The sequence below is a fragment of the Centrocercus urophasianus genome, unplaced genomic scaffold, assembly GCF_019232065.1.
Source record: "Centrocercus urophasianus isolate 14NV4802_14NV808 unplaced genomic scaffold, USGS_Curo_1.0 seq_25, whole genome shotgun sequence".
Classification (NCBI taxonomy): Eukaryota; Metazoa; Chordata; class Aves; order Galliformes; family Phasianidae; genus Centrocercus; species Centrocercus urophasianus.
In genome coordinates this window covers 15,556,152-15,580,960 of record NW_024884811.1, presented here as the reverse complement: position 1 = coordinate 15,580,960, position 24,809 = coordinate 15,556,152, and the positions used below count along the sequence as shown (strand labels likewise).

At 36.5% G+C, this 24,809-nt stretch overlaps 1 protein-coding gene across 1 annotated transcript in view; it reads left to right on the top strand.

Moving 5' to 3' along the window:
- The window catches only part of NIPBL (NIPBL cohesin loading factor), a 94,745-nt gene that overhangs the window by 48,184 nt on the left and 21,752 nt on the right, over window positions 1-24,809 (top strand). The window contains exons 10-24 of the mRNA XM_042826004.1: window positions 6,165-6,347; window positions 8,051-8,248; window positions 8,429-8,500; window positions 8,591-8,680; window positions 9,863-9,966; window positions 11,182-11,268; window positions 12,722-12,953; window positions 13,643-13,794; window positions 14,187-14,267; window positions 15,279-15,379; window positions 17,145-17,283; window positions 17,499-17,581; window positions 18,244-18,376; window positions 21,849-21,992; window positions 23,623-23,712. Coding sequence (XP_042681938.1) covers window positions 6,165-6,347; window positions 8,051-8,248; window positions 8,429-8,500; window positions 8,591-8,680; window positions 9,863-9,966; window positions 11,182-11,268; window positions 12,722-12,953; window positions 13,643-13,794; window positions 14,187-14,267; window positions 15,279-15,379; window positions 17,145-17,283; window positions 17,499-17,581; window positions 18,244-18,376; window positions 21,849-21,992; window positions 23,623-23,712 — 1,889 coding nt within the window. The remainder of the gene's footprint in view (window positions 1-6,164; window positions 6,348-8,050; window positions 8,249-8,428; window positions 8,501-8,590; window positions 8,681-9,862; window positions 9,967-11,181; window positions 11,269-12,721; window positions 12,954-13,642; window positions 13,795-14,186; window positions 14,268-15,278; window positions 15,380-17,144; window positions 17,284-17,498; window positions 17,582-18,243; window positions 18,377-21,848; window positions 21,993-23,622; window positions 23,713-24,809) is intronic.

Below are 24,809 nucleotides of genomic sequence, written 5' to 3'. Positions count from 1 at the left end.
GTCAAGCTCAAAAGTCATTTAGGTGCTCACCTTCTAGGTAGGAGTGACAAGAAAAAAGGGACAGTTGGTAATGTAGATACTGATATGGCAGATATGGTCTTTTCCTGAGAACTCATTCGAAAAAATTGAGGTTCATCTTGCAACAGTGCTTTTATCTCAGCTGTTTTGTGTAGCTCCATGTTATTCTTACTAATGCTGTACTTGTAAAATGTATTTTGAAACTAGACCTCACCAGTCTCCTTTTATCAGTTTGTAAGAATGAGAACTCCTAGCAGTAGGGAATAAATAACTTATAATAACTACCCCTGCAGTTCAATTGCTGTCACCTGTGGACAGCATTCAGTGGAAGTCCTGTTGATTTTCAGCAGTTTTCACAGATTATGTTGTTTGTATTTTCTGCTCTTTGCCTAGATCTTTCATAAGGCTCCTTGGAAGTCTTCAAGTCTTCCTTTCCACCAAAAAATACTTCTTGCTTCTGAGAGTATCCTAGGTTTTTATAAAATCCTTCTTGAATATCTGCTGCTTTTCTGTGGGCAGTGATGACTTCCACAGCGTTGTAGAATTACTCATTGGCTGTGTCCAGATTCTCTGCCCAACTTTTATGGGTTCCTTTTCTCAAAGCCAGAGCTAAGTTCTGGAGACTTAGTCTCTCTTTTTATAAGCCATACTGCTGGAACTTTCACCCTGTGCCAATACTAGGGCAGATAAAGAAAAGAAAATTTGAAAGATGTGTTCAAGCAGATTGTATGGAATGATAAAGGACGTACTTTTCTCTCCCTCTAAATCTGTTTCTGTAGAGGTTCACATGGGCACAGGACTAGGATCCCCAAGATTTAGCATGCCATGGAACACTTTTTTAAGTGTTCTTTAAAGAAAATGTTCTTAATGTTATTTGAAGAAAAGAACAGTTCAAAGCATGTTTTTAATTTGTGCACTGATATTTGGAATTTCACAGTTTTAACGATCAAGCTTTTTGTCACATACATACAGTTATTTAACTCTCTGCACTGTAGTACCTGACTGCTGAACCGTAGTAGTACTTAAGTATTTAAAAAATACATTTATTTTCCGAACATCTTTTTACTGTAGGGATCTACTTACTTCTTTCTAATTTGGATGTTCCATTAGCAACATCTCTCCACCTGCTGTCAGCCAGCCAATGGCTGAGCAGTAGCCTGCCACCAGCCAGCTCCCCACAGCCTTTATGGGCTTTTGCATGATGTCACATAATATGGAACTACCCCCTTGCTCATTTCAAGGCCCCTGGCCTTCACTCCATCACTGCTGCTTTTCAGTAAAGGCTGCAGCTCTTCTCGTCTGAGTGGCCAACTGCACATATCTCGGGAGCATCCAAAACATTGTTGTGATATGAACACTGCCTTAGAAACCAGGACAGTGTTTTCATTTGTAATGTCAAAAAGAAAGTGTATGACAAGTACTCAGTACAAGTTTCCGAATGTGGAGAGTGACTAAATTTAAACTTCTGAACACTGAGAAATGCAAACTTAAGATAAATATCTCCACCATAAACAAGCAGTCCTTTTCCGTCTTCCACCTTTCTGTGGTTTTTCACTTCAAGTGTTAATGTTTGGAAAGATTACTTTTTAAAATACAGGGTACATTCTAAGATTGAAAATACAAAATTTGATTAATTTCATTAATTTTTCCTCCTTACAACATATTAGCACATCAGACTTGGAAATACAATATACATGGGAAGCCAGTTTATGCTGAACACTTCATAATTGTAAACCTCACTTTCAAAATGAACCTTGGGGCAGCTTTTCTCAAGTACTTGTTCACTTGCCACAGTATTCATACTCACAAACTATTTAGACATCATGAATACAGAGTCGTGGAATCACGGAATAGTCCAAGTTGAAAGGGACTGAAGGAGCATTGAACTCCAACAGAAACTCACCCAAAATTTAAACCCTATGTCTGAGTGTTGTCCATACACTTCTTGAGCTCCAGCAGCTCAGTGCCGTGCCCACTGCTCTGGGCAGGCTGTTCCATGCCCAGCACCCTCTGGTGCAAAGCTTTTCCCTCACCCCCGGCCCTCCCCTGGCGCAGCTCCATGCTGTTCCCTCGGCCCCGTTGCTGTTACACAGAGCAGAGCTCAGCGCTGCCCTCCCTCCGCTCCCTGTGAGGAGCTGCAGCTGCCATCAGGCCTCCCTCAGCTCCTCTGCTCTGGGCCCAGCGAATTGGAAGTTCTCAGCCGCTCCTCATCCATCTTGCTCTCCAGACTCTTCAACATCATTGTAGCCCACCTTTCAGCACATACTAAGTTTTATGTCCTCCTTATATGTTGGCCAAATAAGAAAGTAATAATGCATTACAACTGATAGCAGAAGTTTCTGAGGTCTTCAGAGTGTGATTGGTGACATTAGTTACCATTCAAGCAGGTTTGCATGTTTTGATATTGTTATTGTCATTTTAAATAGTATCAAGAAAATAGGTTTACCTAAATTGTTTCTGGCAGAATATGGCTTGCTGTGAAACTCCATAGCAAAAACTTTTATCTCTTTTTGCAGTTTTAGATCATTGTAAAGCAACTAAGTAGTTTGACAAAATTTATATATGGTCAAGCAGACAGAATCTCACCAGCTAGGCCTAGAAATCTACCCAGTATCTAAATACTGTTACAATATCTAAGGCAAAACCACATCCAAGAATCACAATGCGAGTAATGTATAGACATGTTCTAAGCCTACTTAATACACAGTTTATTTGTCAAATTTGGTTTAAAGTAGTCCATATTTTCAAAAGGCACTGCAGAGAACAACTGCAGGGACAAGATGATGAGCAGAGACAGCTTGAATCACAAGCCTTACTTTCTTGTGAAATTAAGAAAAATAGAAAAAATCTGTATCATTCAAGATATGAAATCTACCAAATGAAAATTTTTGTGGTTTAACTCAGCAGGCAGCTAGGCATCACACAGTCATTCAATCAGTCCTTTCTCTCAGAAGGGTCACTGAATTCAACCCCTAGTTCCACATGACAACACCCAAAATTTGAACCCTATGTCTGAGAGCATTGTCCAAACACTCCTTGATCTCCAACAGTTCAGGGCTGTGCCCACTGCCCATGGGAGCCTGTTCCATGTATGATCACCCTCTGGTGAAGAGCTTTTTCCTAACCCCTAACATGACACTTCCCTGATTTAGCTCTGTGCTGTTTAGCACGAAGCAACTCTGAGGACTGCTCTGAAAGTAATACCGCTTATTTTACAATATTAGCTCTTGACATCTGGGTTGGTGATATGGCACTAGGGATTGAACTTTCCCACCAGTATCCTGTTACATGTTGTTGCTGTGTGACAGGTGGCAGCAGAGGGACAGCCTTACAAAGTGATGTCAGACATGGAAGTATGTAGGAAGCAAATGTATGTCACTGAATTGCTCCCTGCAGAAAAAATGACACCCAGTGGAACATTTATGAAGACCAGGCAGTGAATGGTGAGCGCAGTGAGTGGTGTGTCTCAACAATGGCAACAGCAACAGTGGCTCACCTGTACTGGTATAGATTTATGAGCGCAGTATGCAGGCTGTTGTTTGTCATTGGTGAAAATACATAGCTCATGGTGGTGTCTATGTGAAAAATAGTACTGTAGCTGTGATTTTGCTCATTCAAGTACAGTTATTGTGTTCTTCATATCTGTTGTAATTTCCATGAAGAAAAAGTTGAAGGCATTACTTTCAGAGCAACCTACATGTATTTAAAGAAAGCTGTTGTTGATTGTTCCTATTGTATTAACTCAAGTATTTGTAAACCTTTCAACTATATGTGGCAAAACCACACTTCGAAGAAAAGTTTCCAAAATGTGGGGAGTAGATTCTGGATTAATTCATTGTTAGCTAAGACTCTCTGGTTTGTTTTTATCTGCATTATATTTTGTCAAGAATTGCTGGTGAGAGACAAATATTTTTACAGTCAGTAGATATTCAGTAACTTCTGAAGGTTCTTGAATATCTTCTGTAAGAAACTTCTGGATCTCAGTGATCAAACAAGAACAGCAATACATTCTTCGTTCAGCAACTAGTATGCAAGTCATGAACAGTATAGATTTGGACAAGCACTGAAGAAGAAATGGCTATTTATGCTTGCAGCTCTTTAGGATGAATTGTTTTACAGCTGTTCTATGATTTGCCCTTCAGTTTCACCAGTGTGAGTAGAGAAAAGGTCTGGTTACGGTGGCACTTTCTGATGGTTTTCCTGTTGTTTTGTTTCGTTTTGTTGTAATGGCTGTAATGGCAACTTTGAGAGTGTGTTTAAGTGATGTCTGAAGAACGCTGATGACTGTAGTCCATTTCAAACACAATATGTATAGTGATTAATTGATGACAGTTATTGGGGAAACAAAAAAAGTTTTTCCTTTGGAGAGGACAGTATTTCAGAAAGCTTAGTTTCCTGGATCTTTCTTTATTTTTGGATCAACTTTAGTACAGCTACTTTCTCCTTAGCTCTTGGCTGGAGTTGTACAGTACAGCAAATCCCTGAATTTTTTCAAGGTGTGTGCATTCCTTTTTAGATCAGAATTGTTGATGCGTATGCAGCCGTGCCCAATGGCATGAGTAAAACTTCTTAGATTTGGTTATTTACGGTCCTCAAGAGCTAAGAAAAATGCATGTAGTATTCGAAGAACAGTGTGGAACAGATAAAAGGTTTAAAGACGGTTTATAGAGACTTCTACAGAAATTCTATTTGTATTCTTTTCTGTTATTCCCTTCTTAAATAAAGAACTATTAATATATTCTCTTATAAACAAATAAAAGAAGTTTATCCTGTTTCCTAAAGCATCTGCAGCATCTGAATATTAAATAAATATTTGAATACTTGCATTTTTGTTCTTTCATTGATATGTAATAAACATGATGACAGCTGACCTATTTTTAAAGATTGTTCCCAGCACAGTATTCTCAAAATGAAGAGCAAGAGTAGATATGCCTAGCAGGTAGATAAGAGTAGCATGTGGGTTTTATTTATTGTTTTGGCATGGTTGGTTGTTTTGTTTTTTTAATCTTAAGTGTTTTCTTACTTAAAATGCATCACTTTTCATCTTACCAAGACACTTGTGTACAATGTAAGCAAAATGAAGAACAAAATCAGTTCTAAGAGTTTCTCAAAACAGTAATCACAAGCTTTATATTACATCATGAATTTTGAAACGTGTGTATGTTTCTTTGCCTGAGAACAAGTGCCAGAGAATATAGAGTATATTACTGATTTCTTTCTTCTCCAAGTATTCTAATAATTATTCTGTTTTAAATATACTTTTCCTAGTAGGCTCAGAAAGGCTTAAATATATATTTGTAGAAAATAATCCTGCTGATGTACGTGGATATAGCTTTTAAACATCTGTATGAATCTGTATTCAGCTTTTGTTCCTTTACTTTTGGCTGTTTTTTGCAAGGCATTCATTTGACCAAATGTTCTATAGTTTTTATGCTCTATGAATGCTTCTACTGATTTCAGTGTATTTACCCACAGTACATAAAATTGAGTGTATGTTTCAGGGAATCAGGATCTAAGACTCTTTAGTGAATAGTCTGTACCTGTGGAAATTATGCCAAAATACCTACATGCAAATTTCTCTTCTAGAGTTGGGTGGAAGCTGCCTCTTGCTAAATGCTGAATAGCTGTAAACAGAATTGTATAATCTCCAGATTAGATCTGGCTGGCCTCCATTCAGCTGGTGGTACATGCAGATGAACTAATCTGTCTAATCCAAATTATGGTAAAGCACAATGAATCATTCATTTACCTACACTTTCAAAAGAACTTGTTAAATTCAGAGGATGAACAAAAAATAGACTGTTTTGTGGAAACAGCAGAAATATCGTTTTACAAATGTAATTCACCAGTTTGAATTTGTTTTTATTTTCATGTTTAACACAGTGGAAATATTTATGCTATTTATTATGCTAATTTTCATTTGCAGTGTGAACAATGTATAAAGTTCTAGAAAGGCCTGTCAAATACCTCCAGATATATCTAACTTCTAACTGTGGTATTGCTAGTGGATATTCTGTAAGTGGTTTCTGAAAAATAATTGTAGTGTTGGGCACTTTTTTAAATTATTTTTTTTATTTTTCTTTTTTTCCTTTTTTTTTTTTTTTTATCTTTGGGTTCAAATTGACTCTCCTTACTTTCATTAATAGGTAGCATAGATCAGTCAGTGTTAAAGGAGTTGCCTCCTGAGCTCCTGGCAGAAATTGAATCCACCATGCCTCTTTGCGAACGTGTGAAAATGAACAAACGCAAACGTAGCACAGTTAATGAGAAACCAAAATATGCTGAAATCAGTTCTGATGAAGACAATGACAGTGAAGAAGCTTTTGAATGTAAGTAGTACATAATTCTGTTCCTATGGCAAAACAAGGCTGATACTTTGCTTTCTCAGAAAGGTTTCTTTTTAAGTTGGCTGGTCTAAATGAAAACAAGTTTGCTATACAGGCAACAATTTGCCTGAAAATTTTGTTTTTTACTTTATAAAAGAAAGAGTAATTACTCCATTTGAATTTGTAACTCAAGATGAAAAGCAGCTACCCTTTAAATTTGTTTCTGTACTTACCTTATGGGAAGCCATTCTCCAGATTTTTTTTAGTTATGCTGTGCAACATTTATGCAAAATACTGTCTCATGAGGAAAAAGAAGAGAACCAAATGTAGAAAATCCATTTCCATAAGACGTTTCTCTATCTAGCGCATTCTGTTCAGATAGCACAGGTTCAGTTGCAGTTAACTCTCAGCCATTTAGAACAGGAACTGTATCTCAGGCATCATGAACATGACTCTACTGCCTCCAGAAGCAGTTCTGATCCAGAAGTAGTACAGCTCAAAGCCTGATCAAAGTTATTAAAGTATTAAACCACCTGTTGGCAGAAATTTCGTACTATGTTTTCAGAAATGGAAACTGTCTAGGGTGCAGTGTGGTATCCCCTCATATTCAATAGTTCTTTATTCATAATGCCTGTGACTGGTCTGCTTATTGCCTATATTTTGATATGAATAATGTTTTCTTTCCTATGCTTATCAAGAAACTGGAATTGTAGAAGTAATTTGTCAGTTCTGTTCCAGTTCTATATAAATCCTTGGAGACATTCTTCTCTAAAGCAATTCAGTATGCAGTCATACATTTTTAAATGTCAGGAGAGTTTGACAGAAACATGTACAAATGTAAAGACTGTTCAATACTGCTTCATGAGAACAGTAAACTTTGGTAGTCTAGAGTGCAATGTTTTGAAACCATTTTGATCTTCAAAGCTTCTATATCTTTTTGTTAGCCCAGTCACCGTCTTACATTAGGTAATGGAAAGTTTCACGGAGGAAACTATGAAATATCCTCTTTCTATACATCTTAGCACCTTTTCTTTTCAAAGATGTACAAGACTGCCTTCAAAAATAACAGAGAAATCTCCATTCCCTTTCTCTGAAAATTGTATTTTCACCAAATCTTTGTTTCTGAAAAAACACTCATCCTGATTTCAGCATTTAGTTCTGCTGTTCTTTTTGGTATTGACTGGAAAGTGGTTATAAAAGCCACAAGTGGTAAATACTGACTGTTTAGTCCAGAATTGTTTCTCCTTTCCAATGAATTATGTGCAATATATATCAAGACAAGTTTTTTGATTTCTTGGCAAAATCGACTGTAATTTGAATTTCCTCTATTAGATGGGCAAAATGAACAATGAGTTGCACTTTATAATAGCCACAATTATGTAAGTGAAGAATATCTAATTATTTTTTTTTTAAGAAAGGAGAAAATTAAAGTTGTTTTGTTCATTCTCCTTTGTTTAAAAGGGCAAGACTCCTTCACATTCATGCTTTTAAGTATTTGCTGGGTATCTTTGATTTCATGCTTGTTTTTCATGTAATTCAAAACAAATTGTTAGGTTGGTGCCGTAACTGAATTTTATATAATGGTTTGGAGCGTTCACTTGTTTTATGAAGCAGTTATATGGTTACGTTTTGTTTGTAAACCTATAATTTTGAGATATTAAAATTGGATGTTTTATACTTAGAATGAAAATGCATTTCATTTCTAGCTTCTCGAAAAAGACATAAAAAGGATAGAGACGAAGCTTGGGAGTACGAAGAACATGACAGAAGAAGTTCTGGTGACCACAGGAGGAGTGGTCATTATCATGAAGGAAGAAGGACTTCCGGTAGTGGCCGTTACCGTAATCGCAGTCCTGATGACTCTGATATGGATGATTATTCTCCTCCTCCTAGCCTCAGTGAGGGTAACTCATCGTTATAAAAATTCATTTTCTTTCATAGTGCAAGTGCATTTTTAAAGGACAAGTTGAAAATTGTGAAATAAACATTTTTACATGTAGTGTTTAATGCAAACGTAAGAAATGTAACTATTCCTTTATTTCATTTTGACAAACTGTTAGCTTCATTCTTTGCTCTCTTATTAGTGGCAAGAAAAATGAAGAAAAAAGAAAAACAAAAGAAGAGGAGAGCTTATGAACCTAAACTAACACCTGAAGGTAATTTTCAGATTTATATTCTTCACTTTTTATTTTCTGCATTGTATATAAAATATTCATTTATTTATTTGTTTGTTTGTTTCCCACCAGAAATGATGGATTCTTCAACCTTCAAAAGATTTATTGCTTCAATAGAAAACATTTTGGAAAATCTGGAAGACATGGATTTTACAACCTTGGGTAATATGTCAGAAATTTTCAAAGTGCTTCCCCGCAGTTAGACACAAGAAATGACAAACAAATTGCATTTCTAGTATTTTCAGGCTTTCTCCTTTCTAATTTAATTTCCTCTGATACATGCTAGAATAAATAGTGTTCGTATGGCTTCCACCTTGAGTGGGTATCTTCACCTTTTCAATTTCACTTGCCACTGGAGGCAGAACTTCTTCCTTTCCTTGCAGAATCCAAAAGATTTATAAATCATAATGAAACAAATAATAGTCTACTGGAATGTATCTGCTGCTTTATTGTTCTTGTCAAGTGGCTGAGCGCTTAACACACTTTTTACTATCACAGGATTAGAATGAGGAGAGAGATGCAGTAAACAAATCACTATGGTTTTTAAGGCAATCTTGTCTATACCCCTGGATTTAAAACTGTCATTCTTTCTATGCAAGTAGGTTGTTCCATAAGTAATGCCTCCTCTTCATTTCCTTAGAAACTGTAACAGATAAAAAAAGCTCAAGAGCACTATTTGGTAGAGCAAATTCTCAAACACTACAAAAGAAAAACACTATTCATCTGCATAGTCACCACCGTTAGCAATGCAATTTTGCAAACCGTGGACAAAAACCTGCATGCCACTTTCATAAATAACTTCATGGCTGTACAGAACGTGGCTTATATTTCATATTGCAGGCATCACTGCTGAAACACACCACCCACTGCCCCATTATGCTCACATCCACTGATTGGTCTTCAGAAATGTTGACAAATGTCAATACATGCCATTTTTTCTGTGCATCCTTAGGTATAGTATGCATTTTTCCAACTGTTGTTCTGACTGAGATTTGAACTTTAGAATTATAACTATGATCATTTGTGATTTGTTTTGCCAAATGAGGGTAGTACTGCAATAAATGTGTTGCTGTATAAGAAAAATAGATGTCTCATGTTAGGCTGTTAAATGAAATTCCAGAGCATGTAATCAGACACATTGAGCAAGTTGTTGTTTTATAAAAACCTAACGTTGTCATCATTAGTTGGAACTATTAGATCCTAGCTATTTGTGAAGCAGTTCTTTAACAGATTTTCTTGCTTTTGCTTTTCTCACTGGCTGTCAGTACTGCATTCTTTGAAGTGTTATGAAAAATATGACTGTTTACTTTTTTTTTCTTTTTTTTTCTTTTTTTTTTTCCCAAGGTGATGATGATGAGATTCCACAGGAATTGCTTCTGGGAAAACATCAGCTTAATGAGTTGGGGAGTGAATCTGCAAAAATCAAGGCAATGGGTATCATGGACAAGGTACATCTTCATAGTCTTTATCTCTTTCTGATCATTCAGTTTCATCACACCTGCAAAAAATGTGTTCACTGTGATGACATTTCAATCCCTTCATTAGAGCATGTGACTTACTGCGAACAGTAATGCTTACACTGAACTTAACTGAAGTACTTAAATAGTTACCGCATGTCAACTGCTAGTTTCTCTGATGCTGAGGTATTTTTGTGTCTGTGACAACTAAGCACTGTGTACTAATATGTAACACATATGCCTGAGCAGAAAATGTAAATTAATTTACTTTCACAAAAGCACACTGATCTATTGTCTGCTCCTTGCATCTAGTTTTGAGCAAACCCAGTGAAATAGGACATCCACTCTTTCTAATATAAGCTGTCGGTACACTGTGAATATGCAGATGTCCATCATACTGAATTACCTAGTTCTTCCTATGTCTCCAGAAAAGCCTCTCACACTTAAAATATTTAATGTCTCTGGTGACAAGATTCAGTTTCTGTAGACTGCCTGTGCTGGGTTGTTTACTATACTCTTCCTGCCTTCAAAGAATGTTCTGTGATGTTGTGTTGGTATAGCACTTTTAGAAATAATTTTCTTGCTTTCCTAATGTAAAACTCTTGGTTTTGGGCAGTCTTATGTTATGCTCTTAGTCTGCATGCTCTTGATCACCCTCTGTGTTTACGAGGTGTCTGTTAAGTGACAAGTGCAAGTCACTGAAAGATCTTCCTTAAACCAAGACTCAGATATACTTCTTTGCCTTTTCTTCATTCCTCCGTATCTTCATCTGTAGAATGTTTTCACCCTGAGCATTTTGTCTACTTCATACTTCTCACCCTTAACCTCTCCTACTTTTTTTTTTTTAATACACATGTGCATGCATGTATGTGTAAAATCAGAATTCTGTTACTTCTGGAAAGGATCACCAGTATTATCTGGATGAGTAAAAGAGATTTTTCTGGAGTTGCTGTTTTTTTGTCTGTATGTTCTACAGTTTATTTAATGCTGTAAGATATCAGTAAGAGAATTTGTGTTATGTTTTTCAGCATGCTAATTTTTCAATGTTATTAAAGTTAGTAAGAATACATTTCCTATGTATTGGCACTCAAATACCAAGGAAATTTATTTCTGCAAGGTCTGGATCTTCTAATAAATCTGTATATGGTTAGCTAGAATATGTGGCTCATACCACGGCTCCTTGATATATTTGCTTTCTTGTTACAGCTCTCAACAGACAAAATAGTAAAGGTCCTGAATATTTTGGAGAAGAATATTCAAGATGGATCAAAGCTTTCTACGTTACTTAACCACGTGAGTTTCAAATTGCATCATTTCGTACCACTCTTCAGCACCAGATTTTCTTTACTTGGGTTCTGTTTATTTGATAACTTCAAATGCCTGGGATTTGTTTATGTGTGTGTTTGAATGCTTGAATGGAATTTTTTATTTTAGATATTCGTGATAAACAGATTGTCAAATTTTATGATTTGAAATAAAGTTCATTTGATGATATTCTTTCAATACTAGTAGTTTTATTGTAGTTCTATTAAAAATAGATGAGTTGAGCGCAATTGAGTTGTCTTTTTACTTAATTTAAAGTACCAAAGTTTCTATCTGAAATGCTTCTGGTAATTATATATGTGGTAATTATATATCGTGGAAATGTCTTTGTTAGTGGTTCATAAACCTTCCTTAACACAGTGGAGGAAAGTACAGCAATATTTAGAATGTATTTCCCCTTAAGCATTAAAAACTAAGCACGTATTTTAAATCACAGAACCATAGAACATCTAGAGCTGGAAGGGACCATCTTTTTTAATAAAAAAAACTTCCTTCATGCAACACGTGGCTTAAAACTATTCCATGTGAGGAATTTAAAGGGATCTCCTCATTTGTGGTTCTTTTCTTTAAATACTTGTAACACATACATAATGCAATACTTCTAGATTTTCTTACCTCAAAGGGAGAAAGCTGATACGATTAGAAACTGTTGTTTCGCCAACAGTTTTTCTTTGTAAAAATAAGGAAAACCAATGTTGAACTGCTGTTAGAGAGCTGTAGTTTGTATGGCTGTGTATGTAGCAGGCATAGTATATTAGAAATTCTCTCTGATTTTCCAATTGATAATGTGATAAACATTATTTCAGTAATGCTTGTAGTTTGTAAATACCCTGTTGATCGTTTGGTATTACAGTTTGTACAAAAACCAACATACAGGAATTGTGTGCCCAGTGCTAAAACTAAATGGGTGTGTTTGATGAGATGAAGCTGAACCCCATGATAAAAGATCATGATAGCAGTTGAGCCTATCTCTGAGGAAAGTCTCATTCTCACCAGTTTCTGTGAATCAGAACAGTCTTGCTGTGTGACAGTTCCCTCTAGTGGTAAAAAACAGATTTGTCAGAGCAGGAAGCTGTGTGTGTAACCATGAAGCAAAACTGAGTCGTTTTTGCTTACGGCACATCAGTCTTAAGCAGACAGTATGCGGTATTCCTTCATAGAGCTTCCCTAAAATACAAAACTTCTTTGTATTTTGCCAGAACAATATGGTGGGTTATTGTAGAATTCTAACTTAGGAAGAAGTATGATTGAAAACATGTTGCTAGTAAAACAAATTGTAGTTGATTGTAAGACAGTTTTTTTTGTATCACAGAGGAATGTGCTTGTATGAAAGTATATTAAAATGGCAATTTTATCCTTACCAAGTACTGTATAGCAATTCAACTTTTTCTTCTCTCTGAACTGTTTTTCTTGTATACTGCAGAACAATGACACTGAAGATGAGGAGAGGTTATGGAGAGATCTTATAATGGAGAGAGTAACAAAATCTGCAGATGCTTGTCTTACTGCTATCAATATTATGACATCACCAAATATGCCTAAAGCTGTCTATATTGAGGATGTAATAGAAAGAGTTATTCAGTACACAAAATTTCATTTGCAGAACACTCTCTATCCTCAGTATGACCCTGTGTATAGAGTGGATCCTCTTGGTGGTTAGTATGATGAAAGATTTTTAGAAGCCTTTTCACATTATTCTTGCTTTTTTTTTTTTTTTTTTTTCTCCTATCTACTGTATGATGATTACAGTAATACAGTTCCCTGAAGATTTTTATATGTAACTGCTCTATTGGTAGTTCTTTCATATGGCATACATCATCTGGATTAAAATATGGTGTTATTTTAATGACGATGAAATGTAAAATAACATTTTTTTGTGTTCCCCAAATAACTTAGTTGTATTTATTCAAGTTTATTGCAATAGCTATAGTGTTAGTATTACTTCTTAGACAAAAGAAATTAGTCCAAAGTTTGTCTTTTGCAAATTGTTTCTGTGTGGATGAATAAGTCATTTTGTAGTCATAATCTTGATAGAATGATTTAATTTAATGAAAATTAAATCATAAAAATTAAAGCAGTTTGTTGTTATATTCATATTCTCAGATATGGAGATCCAACATCAAGAACTGTTTTAAAAATCTTGCACCATAATTCAGAACTATTATGAAAATCGAATGTCATTTGAAATTCCAACTGCTGCTGCTAAATATTCTTTCTTCTGCAAATGATTTCATTCACCAAGCTGTTTGGGCAACTTTGTTTTCTTGAGAAAACAGTCATCTTTCTAATATTTGACACAAGTGAAACACTGGAAAATTAATGAAAATATTTCTGCTTTTTTTAGGTGGTCTTTTAAGTTCAAAAGCAAAACGTGCCAAGTGTTCCACCCACAAGCAAAGAGTTATAGTGATGTTATATAATAAAGTTTGTGATATTGTCAGCAGTTTGTCAGAGTTGCTAGAGATACAACTTCTTACTGATACAACCATTCTTCAGGTAAGCTTTATCAGAAGAGTCTGTTGTGGGGGTTTTGTTTTTTTTTAGTTTTTTCTTTGCTTAGAGAGAGTGTGAAGTATAGCTATGTAAATGACATGAAATATGAAATAATATTTTAATTAATTGATTATATTAAACTGAATAATCTTTTGTGTAGTGTGTTACCTTCTTGCTCTGTTCTGCAGAAAAAGAACATTTAATGTTCACATTTTTATTGGCTGTTATTGAAAAAAAAATACGAAAAGCTTAATGTGATTGTGTTCTTTTTGCAACTATAAAGTAATATTTGCTGTTGGATCCCTTATCTGCTGAAGGAATAAGTTGCTTGTAAAGTTGCATGTGGATCAGTTTCCCAGCCAAATACACTTATAATAATTTATTTACATTGATAGGTATCATCTATGGGGATAACGCCTTTCTTTGTAGAAAATGTCAGTGAACTACAGCTATGTGCCATCAAATTAGTGACTGCAGTAAGTAATTTTTTATTTGTTCTTACATGTCCCTGTACATCTAGCAGTTATTAGGATGTTTACATCATCTGTATTTTTGCTGGTATAGAAGTAGAGCTTCAAACTGATTTTACTTTTTCACAGTTTTAGAGTTTGGTATTACAATTTAGGAACAGTATTAAATTCACCTGGGCTGCTGCTATTTGTAGAGTAGCTACTTCTTCCTATAGAATAAGTTTCCTACTTCAGCAAAGAACTTTCTTAAGTTGTTAAATGGTTAAAAGTGTGAACACAAACCCCGATGTCTTTCTTGTCCTCTCTTGCTAAGAAACCTTAGCAATATGGTATGTCTCATTTCTTTTGTTAAGGTTTGAATTTGTGAAGTGAGATAAGCTAGAGAACAGGATACTTTTTTAAGTTCATATTCCTTGGAAGGGATGGACACATGAAAAATTCTTAGAACAAATCAAATATTGTTTCAGAAAAAATGCAGTATGTATGTTATGTATATATGTATGTTCAAGTAGGAGTATCTTATCTTTGTAAGGATCACATTCACCAGAATTTTTAAATGGAATTTTGAATGAACAAAAGGAGAGCAAACTCAGTAATCTTGACCATAAATAGAAATAATATCTAATATTGGGCAAATACTAAAAACTGAGATACAAAGTAAAACTGGTTTGTCAAATATGTTCTAAAATTGTGTATGTGTTCAACTTCTGTTGTATGCTGGGATCTGAAAACTTTTTATTACACTGTCTTACTTTCCTACACAGTGCCTTTCTACTGTTAGCAAAAATCTTTAAAGCATATGGTACTTAGAAGAGCAGTTATTAGATATTCATGTTTTTAGATGATTTTAAAAATCTTCATTTGAAAAAGATGTAATATTTTACAAAGACATGCTTGGTTTGAAAAGATAAAGAAATGCCTTAAAAGCATGGTATGCATTCAGATTCATTTCAAATGGACATTACTACATATTTTATGTAACAGTAATATTCTAACAGTGGTGTAACTGTTAAATAGGTCTTCTCCAGATATGAAAAACATAGACAACTAATACTAGAAGAAATTTTCACTTCCCTTGCAAGACTACCAACTAGCAAGAGGAGTTTGAGAAACTTCAGGTAATTTCTGACATGGAAACATTTACAGTTTTGTATATGTATGATTTTACACTTCAGCATAAACATGTCTTTAAAAATCTGGAACTTAACAAGCTACAGTTTCTTAGATATTGATATTTCAAAATCTCTACATAGAGAGCAGAGTTTTCTGACTAATCCATCATGTAATAGTCGTTGTTTCTTGTGCCACTGTATTTATGCTTGGATACTGAAATAATTGAAATATTTATTAGTCTTCTCACTAAGAATGTAAACAAGTGCAATATTGGTGTGCATTCAAGGGGGATTTTGATTCAAAAATATTTGATTCTATTTATATGGAGGTATTTAATTTCTTAATTGCTAGAACTTAACAGGAGAATGTTGGGTGAACTTTTTCAAGGTCATACTCAGAGCAGGATTTCAAACTGATACAGCTTTGAGTGAGTTTTCATTTAGGAATTGCTCAGCTCACTTCTACTGTGTATCTTCTAAATAATATGTTCACGTTCAATCTGAACAGAATTTCAGTTTAAATTGATGGATACTTTAAACCATTCTAAAATATTTGCTGTTTGGATTGCCATCCATCTTTCTTGCTTGCCTATCAGACCAATAATTAGAAAAATAACGTATTGCCTATCTATCTTGCTTGCATACATCTTTCCTCTGGAGACAAGTTGTCCATGAAATAGGTTGGCTCATCCAGGGTAGATTGGCAGGGTCAGGAAAATCAAATGCAGTGAAACTTTGAAGTTCATTTGAGTCACTCAAATGTGAGTCAGTGCTTACGCCTAGTATTCATGTTGTTTTTGTTATAGTCATCAAAGACATCTATTAAATGCTCAGTAAGAATGGGACCATAATTGGTTGATAGCTTGTTCAACTGGGGTCCTTGCCAGAAGGAAGTCATCATCTCAAGTGACTATGCTATCTGTAGAACTTTAGCAGGATCCATTAAAGGGCATTTCCTATCTGTTCTTAAAGTCATGAAGGGAGCAGCTTACGAAAATTTCGTATGAAAAAATCTTTTCTCCATATGTACTCATAAATAACAAAGAATAACTGCAGTTTGTTTTGGGCTCAGTTATTATTTTGATAATTTGGAAAGAATGATATCAGAGTATGACCATTTCATATTGCTTAAAAGTGTTGATGTATGGGTAGATGAACAGTGTAACATTTGTCAGGTTAAATCACTTAGAAGGGGAGAAATGTGAGGTGGATTGTATTCACGTTGGTCATACAAACATAAAGACACCACTGAATTTTTAATTCTACAGTTTGTTATGCTACCTGGGAGTAAGTACCATGATTATAACTCTTGTAGAAGTCAATCCAGCCCATAGTCACTATTTTCTCCTGCACATTCTATTTATATTAAATAATACAGAAGTAGCGAATTAGAGCTACAGTCTGATGTGGTTTTTTTTTTAATACTTTATTGGAAATTGATATTCTTGTTTATTATACACAGTAAGCCTATTAAAAAGTAGAATGGTAGGTGTTTGATTTCATACATTTCAAATTCTGCAGACTTTTAGTTACTGAGCTTCACAGATATTCTGATAGTCATTTGTGCTGTTTCAGCTTATCTCTCCTACTTGAGAACAGTGCTAGACTCAATCTTTCACTTCTTAAGACAGAAGCAAGTGACTAGTTTAATTTATAGTATACAGATTTGGAATGGTGGGGAAAAATTTTAGAAATCTTAAAATTGTTTATGAACAAAAAATAATAGTTTTGTTTTATTTTAGTGTTAATGCTTTGTTTGTCGTATTAACAGGTTGAATAGCAGTGACACAGATGGAGAGCCTATGTATATTCAGATGGTAACAGCACTAGTTCTACAACTCATTCAATGTGTTGTGCACTTACCATCAGCAGAAAAAGATTCTAATTCGGATGAGGAATTGAACAAAAAAGTAAGGAAGTTATTTTCAAAAAACTTCATAATTTTATTTGGTGCAGGAATAATTGTGTATTTATGGATATTATATTCTGTGATGGTGGTCCAGTAACTAGGGAATGTAATTTTGTCTGCAGTAATAATTTGATAGATGAAAGATCTGACCTGAGAATAATGTTAATATTTCTGCCTATGCTAAAGTCCTAGATTAATAAGTCTTCTTATTTTTAGGTGGATCAAGATGTGCTTATTACTAACTCATATGAAACAGCCATGAGAACAGCACAAAATTTCCTTTCTATTTTTCTTAAGAAGTAAGTACTGTTACATTATTTAGTATATTGATGAAACCAGCTCTGAATGAAATCTTGCACCTTGAGATAAACCTAATTACTTAGCAACACTAAATTCCTACTAGTGAAGTTACAACAATGTGCTTTATAAGTCCTTAAAAATTTTCTTCTCTAAACAACACTTCCTATAGCACAGAAATTCTTAATATGTTTAAGAATCTGTCAGATATTTTATGTAGGATCTCTATCAGCATTCCGTTACTCATCTGAAGCACAAAAGTGAAAAAATACAAGTGATGAAAGCAGATGTAGAAAAATTAAAATCTTTTTTACTTACAGAATCTGAGAATTGTAAGTTTTGAAGTAGATCATTGGAGATCATCCAGTCCAATCACCCCCTAAGGGATTTTCTCTAGAGTAGGTTGACAGGAAAGCATCCAGGCAGGTTTTGAAAACCTCCAAAGGAGGAGGATTGAAACTTCTCTGGGCAGCTTCTTCTTACTTATCCTTGACTTCTAAAATTATTCCATAATTCTGCTAATATTCCAGTGGGTTTTTTTTACCTTTTAGAATCATATTAAACTCCTTTTTCCAGTTAATGATAAGATTACTCATGTTTACATCAGGAGAAAAGCTAAGATGATTCTAAAATTTGGTTACATAATGCATTTTCTTTTAAAAAGATGTGGTAGTAAACAAGGAGAAGAAGATTACAGGCCTCTATTTGAGAACTTCATTCAAGATCTTCTTTCCACTGTCAATAAACCAGAATGGCCAGCTGCAGAGTTGCTGCTTAGCTTACTAGGAAGATTATTGGTAAGTTGCTTTTGACTATGATATGTAAATACAGGACGTATTTACTTCAGCTCCAGTTATTTACAGGAATGCTTTCTGATAGTTGATGTATACGCAACATACAAGGATTTTCTTTTGTTGCTATAGATAATAAAATTTAGGTCAGAAAATCATTGATACACAACTTGGGAAGAGTCATGGAATCATAGAATTACCAAGGTTGGAAAAGACCTCCAAGATCATCCAGTCCAACTTTCTACCTATGACCGATACTTCCCAGTAAACCACATCCCTCAGTATATTTGAACATTTCTTGAACACTTCCAGGCACAGTGACTCCACCACCTTTCTGGGGAGCCCACTCCAGTGCCTGACCACTTTCTTGGAGAAGAAGCATTTCCTAATGTCCAAACTCAACCGCCCCTGGTACAACTTGAGGCTGACTCCCACCCCTGAGCCTCTTCTTCTCCAGTTTAAACAATTTCAGCTCCCTCAGCTGCACCTTGTAAGACTCGTAAGTGCTCCAGACCTCTCACCAGCTTCACTGCCACTCTATGAACACATTCCAGTGCCTCAGTGTCTTCCCTGTAGTGAGGGGCCAAAACCAAATGCAGTACTCGAAGTCCACTTCTACTATTCCATGACTTTTTACACATTAAAAAAGACACTCTATAACATCTAGATGATAGTGCAGATATTCATTTTGAGTAAAATCAGACTTATGGCTGTAGGTATTCACTTTAAACATGCTGATTTTTTGTTTAGCGTGGATCATGAAAACTGTTAATGAAGTAGATAATTCTTATACCAATAACAGTATATTTGCTTGCGGAACATGAAATTTTGGGGAACGCATATATTTTTGCTATCGTGTTTCTAAAAAGATCTTCTTTGGTTTTATGATTAATTAACATGGTAATTTCAGTGAATAATTGGTGTTGAAGTATCTCTAGAAGACATCGGCTATAATAACCCAGCTCAAGCAGGGGCAACCAGAGCACTGTACTCAGTACCATATCCAAACGGCTTTCAAAGATTTCCAGGAGTGGAGACTCCACAGCCTCTCTGGACAACCTGTGCCAGTACTTCATTGTCCACATAGTACAGAAGCACTTCCTGTTGTTCAGAAGAAACCTCATTTTCCAGTTTGTGCCCACTGCCTCTTGTCCTGGCACAAGACAGCATTGAAGGGAGTCTGATTCTGTGTTCTTTGCACCATCCCTTCGTGTATTTATGGACATCAGTGTGATGCCTGTGAACCTCCTCCATGTTGAGTAGTCCCAGTTTTCTCTGTGTCTCTGTGTCACTGTTCATCCAGCGCACACTTCAACAGCTTCTCTATAAGAATCTCATGGGGGGGAGTGTAAAAGACTTTGTCATTGTAAGTCCGGGCAGACAATATCTTGTCCTCCCTCATCATCCACTGGGCAGCTCATTTCTTTATAGAAGTTTTTCAGGTCAATGAAGTGTTATTTCCTTTTGGTGAATCCATGGTGAGTACTCCTGATGATTGTCTTCTCCTTCATGTGCCTGGAAACAGTTTCAGGAATTATCTCTTCCATCACTTCCTATGAATCCTAGTGAGGCTGACTGGCCTGTCATTTCCTGGATCATCTCTATTTACCCTGAGGCAACAGAACAGAGAAGCTGTGGGTGCCCCCAACCCTGGAGGTGATCAAGGCCCGGTTAGGTGGGGCTCTGCACAACCTGATCTAGTGTGCAGCAACCCTGCCAAAGCAGGGGTTTTGGAACAAGGTGATATCTTAGGTGACCGCCAACTCAAACCATTCTGCCAGTCTTTGGGCACCTCTCCTAGTTGCCATAAGATTATTAAGATTATTGAGAGTGCTCTTGTGATTGTATCTGCCAGCCCCCTCACATGCATCCCATCAGGGCTCAGGGATTTGTCCAGTTTGCTCAAGCATTCCCTCACATGATTGTCTATCACCAGAAATACATCTTACTTGAGCTTTTCACCCTGGTCTCTGGGTCCAGGGGATCTGAAGATCGTTCTCACGTGTAAATATTGAAGGCATTGAATAAGGCATTGCATACCACAGCTTTTTTGCTGTCCTGGGTAAGCAGGTCTTCTGTTTCCTTCAGCAGAGGGCCTACAGTTTCCCTAGTCTTCCTTTTGTCATTGAGTTACTTGTTGTTTATGTCCTTAGCCAGATTCAACTCTAACTCTCTCTGCGGCTGTTCAGTGTATCTATACTCCTGCCATATTACCTGTCCTTACTTCCACCCTCTATAGATTTCAGTTTTGTGCTTGATTTTGGTCAGGAGCAATTTTTGTTCTTCCATGCAGGACTCCTGGCATCCTCTTTGTTTGGATGCATCATTTCTGAACTTGGAGAAGGTGATCCTGCGATGTTGTCCTGTTGGTCAACAGAGTGGCTGAAAATCCCCCATGAGGACAATGCTTATAATCATGAAAAGAATGCTCCTTTGTGTCTGTAGAGGGCCTCATCCACTTGTTCTTCTTTGTCACGTGGCTTGTTGCATAAGCCAACTGTAGTGTTAATTACTCTGTCTTCCCTTTAATCCTAACCTGTATGGTCAGTAAGTTCCTTGTGCATCCGCAGTCAGAGCTCCATGCACTCCATCCAGCTGGTCATTGACAAGAAAGCAAAACCTTTTCCTTCTGTTGTCTACCTGTCCATCCTAAAGATCCCATGTCCTTCCATTGCTCCAGTCAGGGAAGCCATCTTACCTTGTATTTCTGATGCCAGTGAGATCATAGCTCTGAAATGGTGCATGTCTCTAACTCCTTTATTCCCTTACGTTGGTGTACAGAGACTTAAAAAGAGTTCCTCAGCATGTTATATTCTTAGAAGGTGTTTGGGAAATTTTTTTATAGTGCTGCCTTGTATGGCATTTCCTTGCTAGCCTGCATATGTTGGAGGTGGCCCCACTTATTACTCATTTGGTTGATTTTTATGATCCTTTCTTTTCACATCACTCCATACTTTTTGTTCAGTAATCCTGTCCATCATTCCTTCACAAAGCTGCTGGCTACCTTCTGTCAGCCTTTTGTTGATAATCCTGAGGTTTCCCAAAGAAAAGCCCAAAACTGCTCTGTAACTAGCTGCATCTGTTGACTGCTTCTGTCACCTGTGCTAGCAACTGATTTAACTGGTTTTTTTTGAAAAACATGTTATGGTCCCATTCCTAGTACAGTGTAACTTTCACTATACTTGTGTGAATAATGAAGATGTATTGTGGTGGTTAAGATGCTATTGAAAAGGATATCTGCTCTGTTGGATATCTAGTTTATTTTATGAAAGTATAACATTTAAAAAATTCGAACAGTTATTATTTTTAGATAGAGACAATAAAGGGAGAAATTAATACAAAATGAGTTGCGTATCTGTGGTGTGATAGTAATTGACATAATTGAGTATGCAAGTTAGGTATAATTCTTAATGAGGTCACACAGAATACTGAGAAGAATCACAGTGTCATAAATTATTATTAAATCTGCTTTTCTTAGGTTCACCAGTTCAGTAATAAATCAACAGAAATGGCTTTAAGAGTTGCATCACTTGACTATCTTGGAACTGTAGCTGCAAGACTGAGGAAAGATGCAGTCACTAGCAAAATGGATCAAGGATCTATAGCTAGAATCCTCAAACAGGTATGTGAAAAGTCCCATGCCAGGTGGACTGGACTGGATTGCTGTGTATCTATTCAAATGTTTGAAATCCATGAAGATTTGTTTAACATAACAGTAGTAAAGAGAAAACTGAAAAGAAAAAGTTCATAAAAAAACTGGCATATGGAGAATCAGCTTTCATTATTGTTCAGGAATCTGAACAAAATCTGTTTGCTTTATAAGAATCAAATTTTTTTAGTTCTTGTGTCTTTCTTGTATCAGCTCCCTATTGACTGTTATTTACAGAATTGTAGCAATAAAGAGTAAATAATGGAGCTACAGTAGCAGCTGAATTCTATCTTAAGAGTCATTAAAACTATCACAGAATGTCAGGGATTGGAAGGGGCCTTGAAAGATCACGTAGTCCAATCCCCCTGCTGGAGCAGGAACACCTAGATCAGGTCACACAGGAATGTGTCCAGTTGGGTTTTGAGTGTCTCCAGAGAAGGAGACCCCACAACATCTCTGAGCAATTTGTTCTGGTGTTCTCTTACCTTACTATGGAAGAAGTTTTTTCTCATATTGATGTGGAACCTCCTGTGTTCCAGCTTGCACCCACTGCCCCTTGTCCTATCATTGGATGTCACTGAGAAGAGTCTGGCTCCATCCTCCTGACACTCCCCATTACATATTTGTAAACATCAATGAGGTCACCCTTCAGTCCCTTCATCTCCAAGCTAGAGAGACCCAGCTCTCCCTCAGTCTTTCAAGATATTCCACAATGATTGATGAATGCTTATGACTGTTTACTGTGGTTTGGACTCATCAGTCATATAATCAGATCTTTGGGAAAATCTATTCTCTTTTGATGTTTTTAAATAGATACTTTTCTTTGAAATGTATCAGTTTGACATGTTTGATGACACTTGTTGATGCTTTTCATTAGCTTATTTCCTTATGCGTTGATCTTGTGAACTTGTAACTGTGCCTTTTCCCACTTGCTGATGTTTGCATGCTATATTGTGTATTGCAGTTATGACAAAATTCTCAATCTCTGCTTTTCATGCTGAATTTAAGATGCTTTTAGTTGTGAGATTTATTGCTGAAGAAGAAAAAATGTTTTCTAACTAAAGAAGTGTAAGAAATTATTCTATTTAGAGTTTTATTATCATTTTTGAGTATGACTTGTTGCAGGCTTTTGATATTGGTTTTTTATTATTATCTGTGTTTTCATGTTTCTTTTTATTTGACTTTTTGCCCTTAATGCCTTGTTCACCTGAGATGTCACTGTGCTGTTTCTGTGTTTTATTGTTGGTGATGATGTTTAAAGGTTAAAACTCTTGCCAATCTACTCTGTATTATTTCAGTTGTGTTTTTTTTTCTCACTGAGATGGAGTCTTAACATGTGATTACAAAATGAGATTTAATTGGATCAATCAATCTGTTTTAAGAACAGTCCTATGCTTCTTTCAATCCCTTTTAGACTTTGACTTCACTAAGTTTGATTTAGTTTGGATGCAGTTTACAGGTAATTCCTTAAAAAGCTGTTAATGTTTCGCAATTATCAAAACAATGAACCTCACTGTATTTTATTGATGAATGTGTAAATTGTCAGATAATTATTACCTCTGAGTTGATACTCTGTTTCATAGCTGACTTTTTCTTCTGACAGGCCTCAGGAGGAGAAGATGATATTCAACAACTACAAAAGGCTTTATTGGATTATCTGGATGAGAACACTGAAACTGATGCATCATTAGTGGTAAATTTCAGTTTTCTGATGTTGAGTATATATAAAAATAATTTCAATTAAATATCTATTGAATGACTTATGACTTTCAATCATAGAATCATAGAATCATAGAATCAGAATCACAAGGTTGGAAACGACCTGCAAGATCACCTAGTCCAACCGTCCTCCCATTACCATGCTACTACAAACTAAACCATATCTTGCAGCTCCTCATCCATGCCTTTTGAACACTGCCAGGGACGGCGACTCCACCACCTCTCTGGGCAGCCATTGCAGTGCCTGACCACTCTCTGAGAGAAAAAGTTCTTCCTTATGTCCAACCTAAACCTCCTCTGGTACAACTTGCGGCCATTTTCCCATGTCCTGCTCATTGCCTGGGAGATGAGGCCAAGTCCCTCCTCACCACAACCTCCCTTTAGGAAGTTTTAGAATGCAGTGAGGTCTCCCCTGAGCCTCCTCTTCTCCAGAATGAACAATCCCAGCTCCCTCAGCTGCTCCTCATAAGACTTGTGCTCCAGACCCCTCACCAGTTTCATTACCCTTCTCTGGACACATTCCAAGGCCTCAATGTCTTTCTTGTAGTGAGGAGCCCAAAACTGAACACAATACTCGAGGTGCGGCCTCACCAGTGCTGAGTACAGAGGGATGATCACCTCCCTGCTCCTGCTGGCCACACTATTTCTAATGCAGGCCAGGATGCCGTTGGGCCTCTTGGCCACCTGGGCACACTGTCGGCTCATGTTCAGCCGAGCATCAACCAACACCCCCAGGTCCTTCTCTTCTTCACACTCATCCAGCCACTCATCCCCAAGCCTGTAACGCTGCAGGGGTTGTTGTGGCCAAAGTGCAGGACCCAACACTTGGCCTTGTTGAACCTCATCCCATTCGCCTCAGCACAGAGATCCAGATCTAGATCCCTCTGATGGGCCTCCCTACCCTCAGGCAGATCAACACTACCTCCGAACTTGGTGTCATCAGCAAACTTACTGAGGATACACTCAATCCCCTCATCTAGGTCATCAATAAAGATATTAAACAAGGTGGGCCCCAGTACTGACCCCTGGGGGACACCACTTGAAATGAGTCACCAGCTAGACTTCACTCCA